Consider the following 18,532-nt stretch of genomic DNA (forward strand, 5'->3'; position numbering starts at 1 on the left):
CCTTCGGCCAGTCTGTCATCAGCTTCCCCAAATCCGGAATGCGAACATTTTTGCCATGGAGTTGCTGGAGAATTTGTTCGCGTGTGAAGCTTTGATTGCGTGTGCTCCTAGGTTCGGGGTGTTGTAACAAAGCCGGGTGAATAGAAATGGATTCCTGGGCGACTGATGATGGCATGATGATTTGATATACGATGTGGATGAGTATTCGAGAAGCTTGATGTCATTAGGTGATTGAACACTGGTTATGTAGTTGGTTTGCTGATTGCTATTTCAAAGTTTGTTGGAAATGGGAATCCAGCTCGCTATATACCGATAAATCTGTCACCTGTCACTTTCATGCAACTGTGTCGCTGTCTGGTGGGGTTGAAAAGGCCGAAAGAATGCGAATTCAGTTGACCGGTAGCTCGTCTGGAAGTCAAGAGGTTCCAAAAATAAAGTGGTGTGACGCGGGGATCAGTAAGGCCAAAGAGTTTGTCAGCCATTCGAATCCAACCCGGGCGATACTCCCATACCATGTTGGATTGGGAATCTTCCCCACTGGTAGAGACATCCTATGCCGGGCAAGGGAGAACTCCTTGATCATCGAAAAAAAATTCAGCCTGCTTCAACTTTCAATCACCGAAGGGTATGATTTCTTCGCAGTCATATCCAAGAGAGGTTAAACCACAATCGCTGTCCGACGGGTAACAGAAAGCGAACTGTCACTATACATGATTATTACAGGGGAGGTTATGCTCTGATGGGCTTTATTCTGGTATATATACATAATTGAGTGTACCGGACACCCCCCATAAGCTAAAAATTGAGCCGGATTGAAGAAGATATTGGCGATGCGAAAGGCGCAGGGTGTTGCAAGTGTTGAAAGTCGGGGTTACATTCAATTGGAAGCCTCGCAAACGTAAACACGAGGTCGGAGCTTGACTTGGATTATAGCGTAAATATGTGGGGCTGGTGCATACACTGTGGTCCAATCACAGTAAGCGAATCACCTTCCAAAAATTGGCTCCAGTCAACAAAGTTACGAAATGATTACCGAAAGGAGCTACCCGGGTAAAGGCACTAACCAGTAAAGATATACATGATTGGAAAATACCTCATCCTTGACATCGGTCTTGTCCCACCAACACAGAAACTAGTAGAACGTCACTAAAGAGACTTTAACGACGGCGTATACCAAATGGACTCCCAGGAGTTCCGCGGACAACGGCCACGAAGCCAAACCGCCTCTAGAGTTCCACAAAAGTTATCCGAACGTCGGAAACTGCATCCACTATGAGTAATTCTGGTCATGCGTCCTCGGCAGTATGGACAACACTCGAGTTGCCACGATGGCATGCAGGCTGAAGTTCGTAGCCGTGTGTCAAGAAAGTTTCAAACAAATAGCATACCAAGCAGAGAAACTAAGGACATCCGGTCGATGTGGTTGCCCGAGAGCAGGGTAGCTGAGTATAAAAAAGGGTTTTTCCATAGCGAGCATTATTGATCGAAACACTATTATCTTCTACAATTTACTATCAAATTATCCCTTGAACCAAACTCTTACTATCGTCTTTGAATTTTTACTTCGACGATGACGACGTCACAAGCTTCCATGATTCCCACCGACGGCCACTACTGGTTGGGAAATGGTGACAAGACTACCAAAGGTAGTACTTGTGACCACATGGAAGCGCCTAGATTCCTCCCTCCAGACGTGACGCAGACCGCCTTTGAAAATTTTGCTAACAAAGTCGTTTCTATCATTGGTGCCGTAAACTTCACTGTTATCACGCCTTCCTACGACTTGGATGGCTACGAGGACGACGACTTTGGTCGTAACTGCCGCACACACGACTATTACCGTTCGTTTGACGACGAGGTAGAGTTGGTGGGCTCTTCAATCTGCCACCCAAGACATGTGCAAGACGTTCAAGCCATTTTGGCTCTATGTACTGAGCACAAGATCCCCTTGTGGCCCATTAGTACAGGCCGGAATCTTGCTTATGGTGGTTCGGCACCAAGGGTATGCTTCCCTTCCCACATGTTTTCCTAGCATTTGACCCTGGTTCCGATTTTGTTGCAAAGTCGATCGGAATGTCTTGAATCATTTGCTAACAAAGCCACAGGTGCCCGGATCGTTGGTCATGGTTTTGAGCACTCACATGAACCGGATCCTGCATTTGGATACCACCGCCTGCGTTTGCATTGTGGAGCCCGGTGTTACCTTTATGCAAATGAGTGAGTACCTCCGTGACCATGGCTTGTTGGATAAGATTCGTGTCGATTCTTCAGGCCTTGGCTGGGGATCCATGATTGGCAATGCGCTGGATCGTGGCGGAGGTGCATCACTTTACGGCGATCGTTGGGGCAAGCATAGCGGTATGGAAGTAGTCCTGCCCAACGGAGAGGTTGTCAGAATGGGCATGGGCGCAATTCAAGATCCCGAGGGACGCAAACAAGCTGCAGAGGGTGTTCATCCGGCCGACCAGAAGTTGAACGAATGTTTTGCCTTGTTTCCATATGGATGGGGCCCAATAAACGACGGCCTTTTCTCCCAGGGCAACAGCGGCATTGTTACCAAAATGGGATTCTGGGTAAGTGATGCGATCCAATCCTTGCATCTGTGTTTTATTGTCGCCGCTGACAATGTTCTTATTTATTAGTTGATGCCCGCGCCCCAGGGCATGACGCCCTTCTCTGTGACTTTTGAGAAGGAATCTGACATTGCTGCTTTGGTGGATGCCATTCAGCCGCTTGACTTGGTAAGACACCTCCAAGCCTCTCATACAAAACTGGACCATATGGTCAACATCTAACTTGGGTTACAGAATGGCACGTTACAAAGCTCAGTCAGTCTGCGTAACCTCACGCTTGAGGCGGCACATTACGGCCCGCGGTCTAGTTATACCAAAGCGACTCATGCTGAGCTGATTCCAGAGGAGGACTTTGAAAAGATGGCCAAGAAGCTCAATACAGGCCGTTGGCGCTACATCGGAGCCGTCTTCGGCTCGGACAAAGTTCGCGAGGCCCTTATCGAGGATATCAAGCGGGAATTGACCAAGGTTCCTGGAAGCAAATGGGCTACACTCGAGGATAATCCGGACGAGCAGAATTTGGTCCGTGTGCGCGCCACGTACTTGCAAGGTATCTCTTCCATGGGCGAGTTCGCTTGGATGAGGCAGTGGCTACCCAACTGTTCCGTCATCATGGTCGCTGCAATTTCCAGACTTGAAGGCAAGGCGGTGTGGGAGCAGTACGCACTGGCCAAGAAATTATTTGCAGAGGCAGGCATCGACTATATCAGTCACTACGTGGCATACTTCCGAACAATGCGTGAGAGGCTCCCCTGTTCCCGCCAAATTTTATCCGCTGACATTTTCATCTGATAGACAATGTGTGCATCATCCCTTATGACCGCAAGGACAAAGATATGCGCGGCCGTGCACAGTGGTTGGCTCGGACTCTCCTCAAGGAGTGGAAGGACCGCGGCTGGAGCGTTTTCAGGACGCATGTAGGTCTGATGGACCAGGTCGCTGATGCCTATGACTTTAACAACGGGGCACTTTGGAAGATGCATGAGCAGATCCATGACACCCTTGATCCAAATGGCATCCTCGCTCCTGGGAGAGGTGGAGTTTGGCCCAGTTCTTACAACAAAGATCAGTGGAGGATGGGGAAGGAGTACATCGGGTGACCGAACGCTGGAAGTAAATTCTTGTTGAAATGCCTTGTTTCATTGGCAATAGGTGTAATTTTGATATTTTTTGCTGCTATTCAATTCCAAGTGCAAATATTGCTGAATTTAACAATGTGATAATCCTCTATTCCGTTGTCGCTATAACGTATGGTCATTATTTCTAGACCACCCTGGACTGCTGAACGAGTCAAGACTAGCAGGAACGGTCTGCCGCGTGGCCTATGGAACTCTACTCGTGCCAAGCCATTCCGAGCCGGACGAAAGCAGCAACTTGCAGGGAGACCTAAGTTTGATTAGGCCAATGAGGGACTGGAAATGGAATTCGGCGTCGACGAAGCTAGTAACAGCTTTTTATCTGCGGGGCTCATCGGCAAAAACCGCAGACCAGTTCCGTTGGCTGGGGCCATGCCGCCAGCGAGGCCGACCCGATAGTCCCAGTCGGAGGGCGGTCCAGGTGCAGTGGCTCTTCCCAGGGTGGTATACGCAGTACTGGATCGTGCAGCTCGCGCAGGGTTGCAGTCCGCCTGGCAGGTCAGCGACGACACCTTTACAGAGCAGCTGGCGGGTTGGGAAAGTTAAAGGGTAGCCGAAGACGAGCAGTAGGGGCGGACTGTCCTCGCCAGCACGGACATCAACTAACAGTCGACCTAGGTACAGGAGATGGCTCAAGGCCGCCTCGGAATCCGTTTCATCGACAAGCAGTGGAACACCCTGTACGGAATAGTCGAGGCGCTACCGGCGGGAAGAGGACCACCAACCACCACCAGGCACCGGGCGATGGGGACAGCAGCGACAGCGCGTACGACACGACCGGCGAGAGACACACTCCGTGACACTAAAAAAAACTATTTCTAACACGTAATGTTGCTAGTGGTATATGTACCATCTCCGGTAGTATCTAGCCGCACGATAAGTCCATCGTAAACAGATCCTGGTGAGTTGAATGAGTACTGGACAAAAGATTGATTTCCAAGAAGATTCTGAGCACCAATGGTGGCGCCTGTGCCTTTGTCAAACAGGTTGTAGTATGTGAAGGTGACTATGCCTGGTAGGGCCTCCTGAAATGTGGCTGTGAAATAATTAGGCGGCCGGTAAGAAAAACCTGGACCCATAACCCACTCGAAGGTGACGTTGCGGGTACCAGGAATGATTCCAATGACTTGGTAGGCAACCCTCTGGCCTCTTCTCACTAAGATACCAAGGTCGCCCCAATATACCATTACTGAGATAGGTGAAATAGTTGAAACGGGTAGCGGACCATTAGAGTATTGGTCGAGTATAGAGATGCCGTTAAGAGCTATTAAGCCGTTGATGCTAACATAAACAGTTTTATTGAAGGAGCCAAAAACGCCGATAGGAAAGGGTAAAGTAACGCTTTTAGGAGCCTCTGATGTAGCGCCAAAAATCTGCGTAGGATAAGGCAGTGCTGGCGATGAATAGCAGTCGCTGCCTGTAGTCCGTTTAGAAGAAGAACTGGTTACGCCCGGGGTAGAAAACTTGGTTGAAATATAAGTATCGGACTGAGAAGAAGACTCGGCTGATGTATTAGGAGGAGACTCAGTTGATTTCCTAGTAGTTGTAGTTGTAGAAAGTTTAGTTGTAGTAGTTTGGGTGGTAGAAGGTATTGAAGTAGAAGGGGAGCTGGTGCTAATAACAGTCAAGCTGGTTAAGCTATCTGTAATAGAAATAGTCGCTATAATTGTTTGAGTAGTTGCTAATACTCCTGAGAAACACTGGCAAGCAGACCAATATGCCGTGATGTCAGAACAGGCGCTTGCGTAAGCCGGCACAGTACCTGTAAGCACGGGTGCTGAGTCGGCTTGACGGGGCCCGTGGGCGTTCCTTGGGCCGATGGGGTTCACGGTAACGGTTGCATTCCTAGATGAAATGTAAGCTTGTTGACTTAGTATAGATGATTAACTGAGCCGGACCAACCCAAGGGTAATTGTGACAGTGGTAGTGACCAGAGTTTCACATTGTGACCGACGCGTAGCCAGGGGCGGGTTTTGTCTCGCAGTGCCAGCAACCGCGCGACCGCAGTTATTGCCACATATGAAAGCCGAGGCGAAGAAGGGAAATCCAAGAACGACATTGAGAGCAAGAGAGGACTTCATGATGGTAAAAGAATTGAGGATGACTGTATAATCATAGGTCTGTATTCTTAGTCGGGACTTCAAGTGTGAGTAAAGAATCAGCATGATGGCTTGCCTTTATACATTTTCCCGCCAAGAATATACTTATTCCGTCACCTGACGTTGGCGATCATTCCGAAATATGTTGTCATAAATAAAACTGGGATACTGCCAAACGGGTGACAAAAAAAGCCGTACACCTCCAAGCAGGTTTTGGGTAGAAAATACCATGGCTAAGTAAGGATTGTTAGGGAAGACGATGTACTACGTATCGTAGCTTCAGTGCTCGAGCGCTTCTAGAAAAAAAACCCCAACTCATATGGTGTACGGCTTTTTTGTCATCCGCCTGACTGCCTCCATTATCAAGGAATTAAGTTAGTATGTCTTAGACATGTTGCGATATTAGCATAATGCCCTAATTCGATCGAAACTAGTGGGCAATTACAACTCGCCAGACGCATAACGCCACAGAACGCTATGGATCCAACAGCCTAGTTGTATCCATAACTGGTTACAGTTTCTAATGATGTGGGCTCAACGGCAGAAAGCCTACCGTTGCAAGCAGTTATACCAACTGCGTCCTGTCTCAGCCATTGTTTCAGAAAGGAGCTTTACGTAACTCTGCTTTGGCGAAAGGACCGGATTCGGTATTAATACCACAGTTGGAAGAGATTTGGCAGGACAGAAAGTGTCTCCCTCATTGAGTGTTTTCCCTCGTTGCTATGCAGTGATTATATCAGCTTGATATTGGCTTACTGATGTCAAGGAGACCAGGGACTAACATATATTAATTATAACCGCCTGTTTGGTTCATCCTCACATTTTGTCGGATTATGAAGTGACTACGGCCTGAATTCACGCACCTGCAACAGGATTGCTTCCAGGCTTGCCTTATGTTAGGCCTCTTTCTGTGTGCTATGCCGTGTGTTGTGGGTATGTCAGGGTCAACTAAACAGGTATCGGACCGGGCCGCTGCTTAGGTATTTCTTTTGTTGGTGCATTTTCCGACGCTTCCAACACTGTGAGACCCTCTCAGTGGCTTGCGGTCACTCAGCATTACCACATAACAAAACCGCATATCTTCCATTAAGCTCCGATCTTTCGCTGGCCTCGGTTCCAATTGCCAAATGCAAATTGCCAGTGGCTTACCGGGATCCCATAACGGTCGCCACTGACGACGGCTTTTTGTACCGCCGGAAGCAGTACGACATTCGGCCTGTGTGGGTGAGTATGTATTCAAAAGCCACATCGGTACTGGCAAAGTCAGCATCAGCAGCGCCAATTATCATAACTGCGCAGTAAAGTTTAAGCTCAGGTCATTTCACTGGTGACAATTCCAGTTGCCAGTTGCCTCATAAGCAGTAAAAAGTAGACGGAAACCGATTTTCCGTGACGCCTTCCCTTTCACAGGACGATTTTTACTCCCGGATCCGGGACACCTCCTCAGCGAGAGATGTGCAATGTTCTTTTTCTGATATAGTAGCTGCGGCAGACCGAGGTGGTATAGTCAACGTGTATTTTAAGCTTTTTGTCGCCTCTTATGGCGAGACTGAAAAGCTCTGCTAGCTGCTAATCGCTGTGCCAGTATGCTAAAGAGCACGTTGGCTCGTGAAGTACGTATTTTAAAAAACAGCCGCTGCATGGAAGGCCACTTCTGGAGATACAAACGGTGCGTGCTCGTGGCGGTTGTCACTGGCAACTGGTAACTAGAGCCATCGCCAGTAAGAATATCTAAGCGTTAACGATAACAGTTTATAACTTTTATCTTTTGATCATTACCTAGCGGGTTTACAGAGATCTCAGGCTGCACGATTGGCAGCTGGTATACCTATTGGATTACTGCAGAAAGCTGGAGATATTCGATAACTGATGCCGTGTCCGGCTTGTCTCAGCCACTGATTCAGAAAGGAAAATTACATAACTCTGGCTCGGACGAGTCCCTCAACTTTAAGCCAATTTGACGACCAAATCAGGGTAAGCAGTCCGGAAAACGGGTTTTCGTCATTTTATGCACAGCTTAGATTAGCTAGCGATTGGCTGCTCGCGTTTTCGCCACTGAAATGATCTGAGCTTTACATGTTTTACATGTTGTAAATAGTAGTTGGTGAAAGTTACCTGTAGACAGACCAATACGAGATCAGGCCATTTGCGGCTACCCACGACTGTATATGTGTGTTTTTCTAGGCCTATAGCTATAATAAGGCATTTTACAGGTCCGTCTCTGAGTCAATCTCGCTAAACTCTTCAAGGCTCGGATTTCTCCCAGGTGTGTAGGCAGAACTGTGTCTTCTCTCACTTGTCGGAAACCGGATGCCGGAACTCAGCGGGGATTCTGCGTTGGAAGTAGTTGTTAGTGTTACAGAGCTGGAAATTCTTTGAGGTGATGTCATAATTACGCAGGCCCGCCTTTTGGCACGGGTTGCGTCGTGAACGAGGACCTTTACGACTTGCTGGCGTCTCGCAGCCGGCTCGCTAAACCGAGCTAGAACTCTTCCTGGTGCTTGCGGTTTAGGATATAGTGCAGATTTACCCGACCGCTCTGTAACGCGTGCGGCGGAGGCAAATGAGTTGGCTACAGACCGTCACGTCACATTTGTGTTGCAGCTCGGCGGGCATCAAGTCGTTGCCCAATAGACCTTGCAGCATCTAGACCCACTCATTGGGCCTGCATCGACGACACTTTCTATTCTGGCTGACGAGCCTGGGCACCAGGTCATCGAGCGTATTTGCGCCCCTGGTCACGTTGTAGATGAGGTCCTCGAGGATGAGATTGAGGGCTGAATCGCGGCTGTATGGGAATCGTTGGTCCTCTGACATCTCCCAAGTGTGCTTGACAACATCTGCCACTACAGGGCGAAGTAGTTCATGTAGTAGCTACGTACGTGACTGTTGACCTGCTCGACGTAGCGCTCTTCGTGCAGCTGACCCAAGTCATCCAGCAGGACGTACCAGTTATACTCGGCCATTCCCTCGGGGTACCGATTTCAACCTGCGTGTCAGTATGACCACCCTTGATGATGCAGTTGTGGGCGGGAGAACATTCAGAGCACGGAGGTAATGTGGGGAGCCAGAACAGTCTCGAGGGAGAAAAGATACCTTTCTTAACGGAAGGCATCAACTACATCCTGAAAACAAATTTTTTACTATGTCCCTTGCTAATCCTGTATTCGGTAAAGGTGCCTGGCTCACCCTGTTCATCCCACTCACCTGGGTCGCGCGACCTAAGGGCAGCAGGTGATTTAATCGCACCTGAGTAGTATAATGGCAAGAACAGAGTTAGGAATGCACAATGACACGACCAACAATGACAACGACGCCAAGTTTAGGTGGCATGAATGAAATGAAAAAGAAGAAAAAAACGTAGAATACAAAGGTCTCACAGTTCCACGTTACAAGCAGTTATCATAAATAAATGGCTCCTCGCCTCTCTCCAACCGCCACCGATTCGTCGCCTCTAGCACCTCCGGCAACCCTTCAACCAACCACCCCCATTTCTCTAGAAAACCTTCCGAAATCTCCCACCCCACAATATCCCAAGGCGGTGACCACGCAATGATGCCGCGTCGTTTGATCTCGTCGTCGGGGAACCCCTCGTAAAGCCCACCGATGCAGTCTGCCCACAGCTCGTCTTCGTCGAAGGTGCCTGCGGCCTGGATCAGACGGTCTCGTCCTTCGGCACACGGAAATAGGTCGATCCAGTCACCGTGCGGCACTGTTTGTTGAAGGGTGGTTGGCAGGAGTGATGAGGGAAGTTTTTCGGGATTGGTAGGGTAAGGGATGACGTGAGTAATTTCCTCGTCACAATCGAGCGGAGTGGTGAGAATGCCCGAGATTAGAGTGCGGTTGATGGCCAGGGCACGGATGGCATTGAATTGGAGGAGTGTGATGAGGTGGTCTGGACATAGAGGGAATACAATATTAAACCTCTCTTTTCTAGTTTTGTCTGGCAGCAAGGGGTTTCTTGCATTGTATAGTTGCTTGATCCGGGATGCTGAGATGATGGAGATGGATTGCTGCTCAATGTCCCAGCATTCTACCAGCATTTCTGGTTTAACCAGTGTTCCGGTTGCAACATCGGAGGCTTCGGCTTTCTTTGCTAGGGCTTTGCGTTTTCCTACTGGACTGTTGGTATTACAATTACATATCTCTTGCTCTGACCGGTGCTGACTCCTGATATAGAGGAAAGAGAAAGCAAGGCATTACTTACGGTATGCCCTTGTGTTGAGTCTAGTCTGTGCCCGTCTGCGTGCCGCGGCATCCTTGGTCCCAGTCCAGTCATCTTCCCTGCTTATTGCCTGTACGCGGTGAGCAAGTCAAGTCGTCTTGGTGATTGAAGTCAGCCTGGTACGTACCTCGGCCAATTGTGGTATCGACGCGAGTTGGATGCGCGGTGCTGTTGAATTTACAGACTGATAGGTACTAATCATGATGCGAGCGGATGTTGGAATCATGGTAATTGAGGAATTGATGATGAATGGTGTAAATTTCTTTGGGCCAGCTATGGCGGTTTATGCAGCCTGATCACAATGACGAGTCTGACACTCGGGAACAAAGGAACGTGGGGTTTCTTGGTATTTTGCGAAGCCACTACCGGTATCAGTGCTGACACACAGGGGATTGGTGAAATGGTACCACGGTATTTGTCTAACTTGAGCAGGTCTAGCGTCATGCAACCTGCTCACATTATGAACTAGGATCACGAGCTCCAGCATCTGAGGGTGGCTAATTTTGACAAACTAGAAACTCAGTACCTAGTGAACCCCATGCATCATGCAGCTGGCTCACTCGCTCTTTTAGAGTTCTTCTATTGGACCATATCTTCGATATGTCATGGTTGAATGTGACATGATTGGTCGGGTTCATGCAGCTGGCTCACGATATCTGATGCCCGTAATGGCATCGACGATTAAAATATCCCGGGCGTTGTTTGGTAAGAGGAATATAAAACTGGCGTAGCAACACTATGTTTTCGAAGGCATCATTTGGTATCATCAAGGACATAGAACTCAATACAAGACATTGAGTTATCTTTGTTTTAGCATTACACTTTGTTATATTAACTCAAGATCTTCATTTGACCATGACTTTTCATCCCAGCACCCTCCCTGATCTCAGAGGCAAAGTGTTCATAGTTACAGGTGGGAATTCTGGCATGTATGTCTCCCCCTTGTCTCTCGCCATGTGGACCAGATCGCTGATCTCACCAAACCGCAGAGGCTACTACACGGTAGCCCACCTAGCAGAACACGGCGCCCACGTTTACATGTGCGCCCGGTCGCTAGAAAAAGGCACAGCAGCAATGGCCGATATTAAAAAGATGAACCCTACGGCCAACATCGACCTCCTGCAAATGGATCTTATGGACCTCGCCAGTGTCGTCGCGGCCGTCAAACACTTCCACACCCTTGAAACAGCATTGCATGGCCTCGTTAACAACGCAGGCATCATGGCGACGCCCTTCGAAATGACCAAAGATGGCCACGAGGCCCAGTGGCAGACCAATTACCTCTCCCACTGGGTTTTAACAGAGCACCTACTCCCTCTGATGCTGCGGACCGCCAAGGCATCTCTTCCGGGCAGTGTGCGCATCGTCAATCTCACTTCATCGGGCCACCTGGGCGCACCCAAGGGCGGCATCAATTTTAAGGACTTATCTCTCAAGGATGGTAGCCCGTGGCAGCGGTATGGACAAAGCAAGCTCGCCAATATTCTGCACACAAAAACCCTACAAACGACGTATGGCCCTGGCTCTTCCAATGCGCAGAACGGGGAGGGCGAGATCTGGGTGTCGTCTGTGCATCCAGGTATGGTTGAGACGAACATCGCCACGTCAGTAGGGGAGTCAGGGTCGGTCATGATGAATATTTTATCAGTATTCCGCATGTTTGGATTTGTATGGCCTGCTGATAAGGGGGCGTGGACCAGTTTGTTTTGTGTGGCGAGTCGAGACATGAAGGCGGAGCAGAGCGGTAGGTATTTCGAAATATTCCAGCGGTTTGGTGAGCCAAGATGGCAGAGCAGTGCGGCAAAGGACGGGAAACTTGCAGAGATGTTGGATGAGTGGACTAAGGAGGTGATGAAGAAGGGAGGGTGGGTTCTATAGTCGTGTCAATGGGGTTTGGTGTCTTTTTGAATATGTTGATAGGTATTGTGTTTTATAATAATACACTCATAAAGTATTTTCTTAATGTTTTGCTGCACATTTCTATTCACCTGTATATTTCCAAGTAAGAAGTGTTTTAAAAAACTTCTGGGAAATTTTCCATCATTTCGGCGCATTTTTGAGCTGTATTGCGACCCTAGTGTTCCCAACATGTATGTGTTCCCAGACCGAAGCGTCTGGGGCGGAAAATATCTCTACACCAGGGAAATCGGTATAACAGCAACTTGATAATCGAAAGAGATACTCATCTCAGGTGACATGAAAGCACTTCTCTTTATAAATTGATGGTATTATATGTTTCTTTACCTTCTTCGAACTATCGTTAGTGGAACAGATGATCATGTTATTCAATCCAACTTCCACTTGTCGCCCAAGCTAGACAGCACAGTGATTTCAACCTTGCAACAGTAGACGAGGTGATTATTAAATAAACCATGGGCTATGGGATACTCGGGACAGCTTTTATCTAGAGTATAGCATGGCCATGGTGGAGTATGTTAGTTGAAACCGGTGAATGTTCATGTACTGAGGTAGGGGATTGTAACCTGGAGGAGAGTAGACATATCATCGTTGTGATGCGACATATATTGCCAAAGCTTCATCATATTTAAGTTGCGTTTTTAAACCGTGAGACATATGGTCTGCGCCCTCATAAAAGGGAATTATGCCAATGAATGAAAGTTGAATCAATCTACCTAGCTCGTTATTGCCGGGAACGCTTCACTATTAGTCAAAGACTCTAATTGTCCAGACTATCTCCTAAACTACAACAGCTCCGCGAGTCTTTCTACCATTGAACTTGGTTTTCTGTCGACACGTCAGGGCCACGTTCCATGAATGGGGATTTGTATTTTGGCGACTTACCAATAGTGAAACAGAACAGACGACACTGAGCGCGGCAGACGCTAGAAAAAAGGCCCAGATACTTTTCATGGCGCTTGCAATCTCTCGGATCACAAGGGTTTTCTCCACGTCCGAAAGGGCCTGGAAAGCGCTGCTACTTGTACCTGCAATGAAGTTTCCGATCTCGTTGGGTGAGACATGCGGGAGGGCCTTGCCAACTTTGTCGACAGCCACGTTGTGGAAGATGCTGCCACTAATTGCTAAGAAGAGTACCATGCCGAGATCCTGGGCTAGAAAAGTTTGAGTTTTAGCCATCGGCCCCCAAGAGAGTAGAGAGGTACTGACAGATCGTCATAGCGCCAACTGCGTTGGCAATATCGTGTGCAGGGACTAAGGACTGCACAATGGCGAAGCCGGCCACGATATAGCATCCCATGCCAGTTCCAACGAGGATGTTGTAACCATATATGTTGGCATTTGGTGTTGTACTACTGACAGTGTCTGTGAAAGTGGTTAAAATGGTGTCTCTGGAAATTCCGGTTGCTTGAAAGTGGTGAGCATGGAACATTGACAATACGTACACATCATAGCGGTGCCAATTAACGCAAGGAAGCTGCCTCCGATGTACCAGACTGGTATCCATCCATATCTGGGCATCAAAAGGCCATTGACTATTGAGGTGGTGACCATGAACATAATCAATGGAAGGAGACGAAACCCGGCCTCGAGAGCTCCATCACCCTTGACAATGTTAGTTTCTCAAAATCATATTCAAGTAATATCAGGGCCATACTTTGACGAATTGGAAGTATAACGGGATGTAGTATGTCATGGCCTAGAAAGAAAGTTAGCCCACCTTGTATTCGTTCTTGTTTGGCTTGATAAAATCTTGGAACACATTACCAGGATCACACCTGAAGATATGAAGACTTGTAGCTGCATGTTGATCAGGGTCGGCTGCTTAAAGAAATGTATGGGGTACAGGCGGTTTTCCTTGGAGACCAGCGGGTGAAGATTGAGGACAACGACGAAACTGATCAAGAGGACGCCCGTGACAGTCCACAGGGCAATGACGGTTCCGGATTGGAACGAGTAGACAACTCCACCAAACGTAAGAACGACGGTTAGGCAGGCAGATCCAGCGAGGAATATGATGGCATTGACCCAATCCACCGAGCGAAACTTCTCTGCCAAAGTCTTGGTGGGTTGAAGGTCGACGTTAGGGAAAAGGAGGAAGTAGGCTGGCGCAAAGGCAGCGCCAATGGGAAGATTGATATAAAACCCCTAGTAGTATATTAGTATTCACTTTAAACTCATAAAGAATTAATATACCCATCTCCAGGTAGCACTGCTAGCTGCAAATGCACCGCCAACCTAAAAATACCTGGGGTCAGCACGCAGTTGACAAGACAGATTTTAGGAAGCATGTCCTTACCACAGGACCAAGAACGCTACCAACTCCCCATACAACAGTGCTCCCAGCGAGATACGCAGGTTTTTCCTCATCGTTGGAAAGGACTGAAACATAAGTCAGTGTACCCGAATACATGCCACAGCCGCCAACACCAGCAATGACACGACCAATGATTAGAGCTTCGATCCCAGGAGCACCGCCGCAAAGGGCGCTGCCAGCTTCGAACAAGAAGATGTTGAAAATGTACACCCATTTTATGTTAAAAACGCCGTAGATCTTGCCCCAGAGTAGGATGAACATGGTGCCCAGTGCGAAGCCGGTGCCGATCCATGTCAGCAGTTCAAGGTGGCCGAAGTCGTTTATGATGGCGGGCTGTATGTTGGCAACAATGGTGTTGTCGAGCGCGAATAAAAAAGTCGTGGAGAGCATGGCGGAATAGGTTATAACCCACTTACAAACGCAACAAATCATGTTAGCATACCCAGGTTCGCCTGTTACTAGAAATGTGTCTTTTTCGGATATTACTCACCTTCCAGCCATGGATGTTGCGATGGCTGGTACAGTCGACTGAAAAAGCACCGTTGTGGTTTCCGGTATCTATGAGCTCACTGGGAGGGGCCGGGTTGCTTAACTCCGCGGTGTCTGCATGCTTCTCAGGATGCGACCCAGCCGGGCCGGACAAGGTCGTTTCGTAGCCCATGTTCGGGTAGACTAGAAACAGGCGCAGAAATTTGAAATTTGGGCTTACTACTAGTTTTAAATAATATCTTAGATAAAATTGAAAGAAGCTCTAAATAAAAGAGGAGGATGTTATGGGCTTGCAGCATGATTTGGACGGTATTATACGATTGTAGAATGTGGCCGGGACGGACGGTGGACACGGACGCCGAGGTCCACTTTGGCCGGTAGAGGTGCCCTACATGCCAGGGTCGGGGCCGTCGCGACCGATAAAGACACATGATTAGCTAGATTCATATCCGCTATGGGCGCTAGTCCGCTCGACCCCGAGGGACATTGCCGATTGGCCGGGCCCTCCAAGAGGAAGTTTGAGCCATAGGAGCATCAATTAATGCGCCTTAAAGAGCTTGTAATTCTGCTGAAAGGGACGTGAATGCCGAGTGAGCGTGTCCAGAAAAGCACTACATGCCTTCAGATCAGACTCGGCCCTATCCTTCACTTCTGCTGGTCTCAGTATCTCACATGGCGCATAGGCAGTCCTGGTACGTGGAAATAGCTCGTCGACCGCTTTTACACCCACCCTGTCAAACGTAGTTCATTTCAAAAACATCTCAGTGTGGTTTGGGCTGAGTTTTCGCCAGAGCTCAGATTCAAAGGCGCTGTATCGTGTGTTGAAGCTGGTGCAGTTCATCATAACATTTGTCGGTATATGGCCTCGGTCGCAGTTTTCAGAATTCGGAGTCCTCTGGTATTATGCGTGTGATGCGGTGGGGGGCAGTAAGCGGTGAACCAGTACACGTTTGTCATTTTACGCCCCACAGGTGTGTTCCGGAAGATATTGCAAAGGAAACCCAGAGGTAGACATTGTGTAAGAGCTGAAACTGAATGTGAACAGGGTCAAGAATCTACTCAGGAGAAATGGTAACACTATAGCGCCAAGGAGTTGAAGCCGCTCTTCTCGTCCGATTCCTGAAGTTTTGACTCGACGTGGGCTACGCATTGATGCCAGTGCCCGCCTGACTCTTCAATGTGATCCAAAGCCGCAAAGAGCAGCCTCGATGAGGCCACGGCGCCATTCACGGTCTCGAGACTTCCGCCAAGAGCGAGCTCACGGTGGAAGGCTTTCAAGGCCATGGTCAGAGGCCAGGCAATGAAGATGGCCTGCAACATTATGATATCGCTATCCTTCTTGGAAGGCGAGGGCAGGTTGAGCCTCACCGCGCTGGAGATCTGGAACGCAGCTGCGGTTGCGCGCCGTTGGCTCTCGGCCGTCATCAGCAGTGGTAGGCCCTGCTCGTCGCTCTGTGCGATGGCTAGCTCGTGCAAGAAGATCTCGGTGGCACGTAGGTTTAAGTACAAGCTGAAAGCTACAGGGTCTTCCCGTATTGATGCTGCGTTAAGGTGTCGCTTGAGAATGCCGAATAACTCGTCCGTTGTCTTGACTAGGGTGCAGTAACCATCCCAGAAGCCGGTCATGGCGCGTTGTTGTCCGTGGTCGAAGCAACGGAGAGCCAACTCAACCATCAGGACGCAGCCCGCGTACGACGAAATCTCGGCACCAGGCTGTGTGTTTACGTTGGAAAGCAACGGCATTTTCAGCGGTTTGAGATTGGATCTCAGAAGCCCCGGTGAGGGCAGATTGATTCGGAAATCCTGAAGTTGTATATCAGTTGACGTAGGACATCGATTATGGGGAGGCTTAGTAGTACCTTGACGTCGCCCAGCTGGCATGGCCAGCCGGTACGTGTTTTCAAGTAGCTTTGCAATATGTATAAGCCCCAGAATGTGCGTCTTCGTTCTTCCAACAGAACTGGGTCGTCAGACGGATCCAAACAAGACTCGTCCCGGTGCCCTGTATCTGGTGTCCCATCGATGTCGTCGAAATGGTCCATCTGTACCAGCTTCAATAGCCTGCACAGCATGGCGGCGCGTCCTAGCGTCAGCCAGCTCTTTTCCAGCTTCCGGTCCATGGCCTCGAAACGACCGATGAACAACAAGGCCTGCAGGAAGTTGATGTCGTTGAGATTGCCGTCTCGCTCACACCTTTCAGCGTAGTTACGTGCCAAGTTGTAGCAAGAAGACTGTTTGCTGAGGTATTTGGGGGAGTGAGTGCAACCGGCAAGAGCCACGGAATAGACCAGGGCGCTCACTGCTGGACCGCCACCACCTGCGGATTCCGCCACGAACCGATCTCTGTTGAGGAAAGGAAAGGAAAAATAGACGGACTCGAAGTAGCAGGTATGTAGTGTGCCTAGTTCGGTTGGCGATATGTCTTCTTCTGGGTTACTATAAGACAAGGGCTGAGGCGAAGGGCGATTGAGGAGAAGGTCGTCCAATGGCTCAAGCGCTATCAGGGCCTCATTTGTCCAATCGAGTTCCATATCAGAGTTAACCCCCTCGTCGAACGAGGCGAAAAGATCAACACCGGGCAGTAATGGGCTGTTTGTTGCCATATCGATACTATTACCGGCACTCATCTTCATAGAGCTACTTAGTTGCATCGGTTTCGCGGCGGCAGCGGCAGGTGGGGGAGCTGGTGCCAATATCATCTGAGCATGAGAAGTCGTCGTTATTTCTGGAAGCTGGTACTGCAATCTCCGTCGCGAACTCGTGTCCGACAAGGTGTGATCAGGCGTACCCGGCCACCGTGACGAGACGGCCTGTTCAGTGGCTACAGACTCTGACGAAGGTGCTATTGGTGTGGTGAGAGCGAGCTGGGCTTCAGTCTTGGCCAGCCGCTCCTGGATTTGCTGTAGTTGCTCGTCGCGTGTGCGACGCTGTACAACCTGGCTGTAGCTACAAGGTTGGTTGAGGCGATCACACCGTCTTCATGCCAAGGTACGCGCGAAAGTTAGCTCCACATTCCCATTCTTGACGTATGCGCGGGATGGCCCGTTTAGGGACTGTTCGTTGTTTGGGTTGTCACACAAACCTGCATTTCGGCAGTGCTCGATCGCACCGTACCTTGCGCTCTCTGAGCGTGAAAGTTAGCAGTCTGCCTCGACGGCTGTCTAGATGGGTGATAAATGGAGGAGGCCTTACCTGCAAATCTCACAAGCATGACGCGCGGTGTACGAGGTGCCTTCGGAGGCTGGTCTCATCATGGCGAACAGGCTTGTCGGCCACAAGGCGACCTGGCGCGGACAGATGGTCTACAGTGGTTGTGCTTCCTGGCTCTGCAACTTGCGTGCTCATCATTTATGAGACCACGATGCTGATGCTTGGGCCGATGGCGATAGCAAGGCTGAACGGTAGGTGTGTTTCCTGTTACCAAATCCAGCATAACGGAAATGCAAACACTGGACAATCAGAACCAACGAGGGGCGCTGATCTGATGCCAATGCTGCTTATCAGGGACCACCGCCACACTGTGCGCGCTGCGCCAACTGCCATACTGTGACGTAATGGACCACCAGGCTGCGCTCCACGCCTTACGCCAATTATCCAGACTTGTCCTGTGACAGTGTCACCGACCCCGCCTCAGGTCCAACCTATACGTTACCAGCCTTGTATCCAACAATGACCACACCCAGCAAGCTTTGCTCTGTCTGTCACGGCGTTCTGACTTCGGGGTTGCCATGGGTACAGGAAAAGTCCATGTTTAAGGCTTTCGAGCATCACGAGAA

General features: G+C 49.3%; 5 protein-coding genes across 5 annotated transcripts; 2 read left to right on the plus strand and 3 right to left on the minus strand.

Annotated features, from left to right (window-relative positions):
* Nucleotides 1–1,591: 1,591 nt before the first annotated feature.
* Nucleotides 1,592–3,673, plus strand: EsH8_II_000020 (FAD-binding oxidoreductase; the record flags this gene model as incomplete). Its single annotated transcript, XM_083263318.1, has 5 exons — nt 1,592–2,002; nt 2,106–2,573; nt 2,643–2,741; nt 2,808–3,312; nt 3,369–3,673. 5 exons carry the CDS (start codon nt 1,592–1,594, stop codon nt 3,671–3,673), a joined length of 1,788 nt encoding a protein of 595 aa, XP_083120640.1.
* A 4,781-nt stretch (nt 3,674–8,454) lies between these two features.
* On the minus strand, nt 8,455–10,259 carry EsH8_II_000021 (uncharacterized protein; the record flags this gene model as incomplete). Its single annotated transcript, XM_083263319.1, has 4 exons — nt 8,455–8,596; nt 9,292–9,703; nt 10,016–10,103; nt 10,161–10,259. 4 exons carry the CDS (start codon nt 10,257–10,259, stop codon nt 8,455–8,457), a joined length of 741 nt encoding a protein of 246 aa, XP_083120641.1.
* Nucleotides 10,260–10,888: 629 nt separating this feature from the next.
* On the plus strand, nt 10,889–11,911 carry EsH8_II_000022 (uncharacterized protein; the record flags this gene model as incomplete). Its single annotated transcript, XM_083263320.1, has 1 exon — nt 10,889–11,911. One exon carries the CDS (start codon nt 10,889–10,891, stop codon nt 11,909–11,911), a length of 1,023 nt encoding a protein of 340 aa, XP_083120642.1.
* Nucleotides 11,912–12,730: 819 nt separating this feature from the next.
* On the minus strand, nt 12,731–14,928 carry EsH8_II_000023 (major facilitator superfamily-domain-containing protein; the record flags this gene model as incomplete). The annotated part of the gene is made up of 9 exons (XM_083263321.1): nt 12,731–12,778; nt 12,836–13,104; nt 13,160–13,315; nt 13,396–13,555; nt 13,608–13,649; nt 13,718–14,098; nt 14,147–14,188; nt 14,250–14,678; nt 14,758–14,928. The coding sequence occupies 9 exons, from the start codon at nt 14,926–14,928 to the stop codon at nt 12,731–12,733; spliced, it is 1,698 nt and encodes a 565-aa protein (XP_083120643.1).
* A 905-nt stretch (nt 14,929–15,833) lies between these two features.
* EsH8_II_000024 (uncharacterized protein) lies at nt 15,834–18,010 on the minus strand (the record flags this gene model as incomplete). The annotated part of the gene is made up of 4 exons (XM_083263322.1): nt 15,834–16,559; nt 16,616–17,732; nt 17,839–17,880; nt 17,949–18,010. The coding sequence occupies 4 exons, from the start codon at nt 18,008–18,010 to the stop codon at nt 15,834–15,836; spliced, it is 1,947 nt and encodes a 648-aa protein (XP_083120644.1).
* Nucleotides 18,011–18,532: the final 522 nt, after the last annotated feature.

This window comes from Colletotrichum jinshuiense, chromosome 2 (assembly GCF_051148585.1).
Source record: "Colletotrichum jinshuiense chromosome 2, complete sequence".
In the NCBI taxonomy this organism is placed as follows: Eukaryota; Fungi; Ascomycota; class Sordariomycetes; order Glomerellales; family Glomerellaceae; genus Colletotrichum; species Colletotrichum jinshuiense.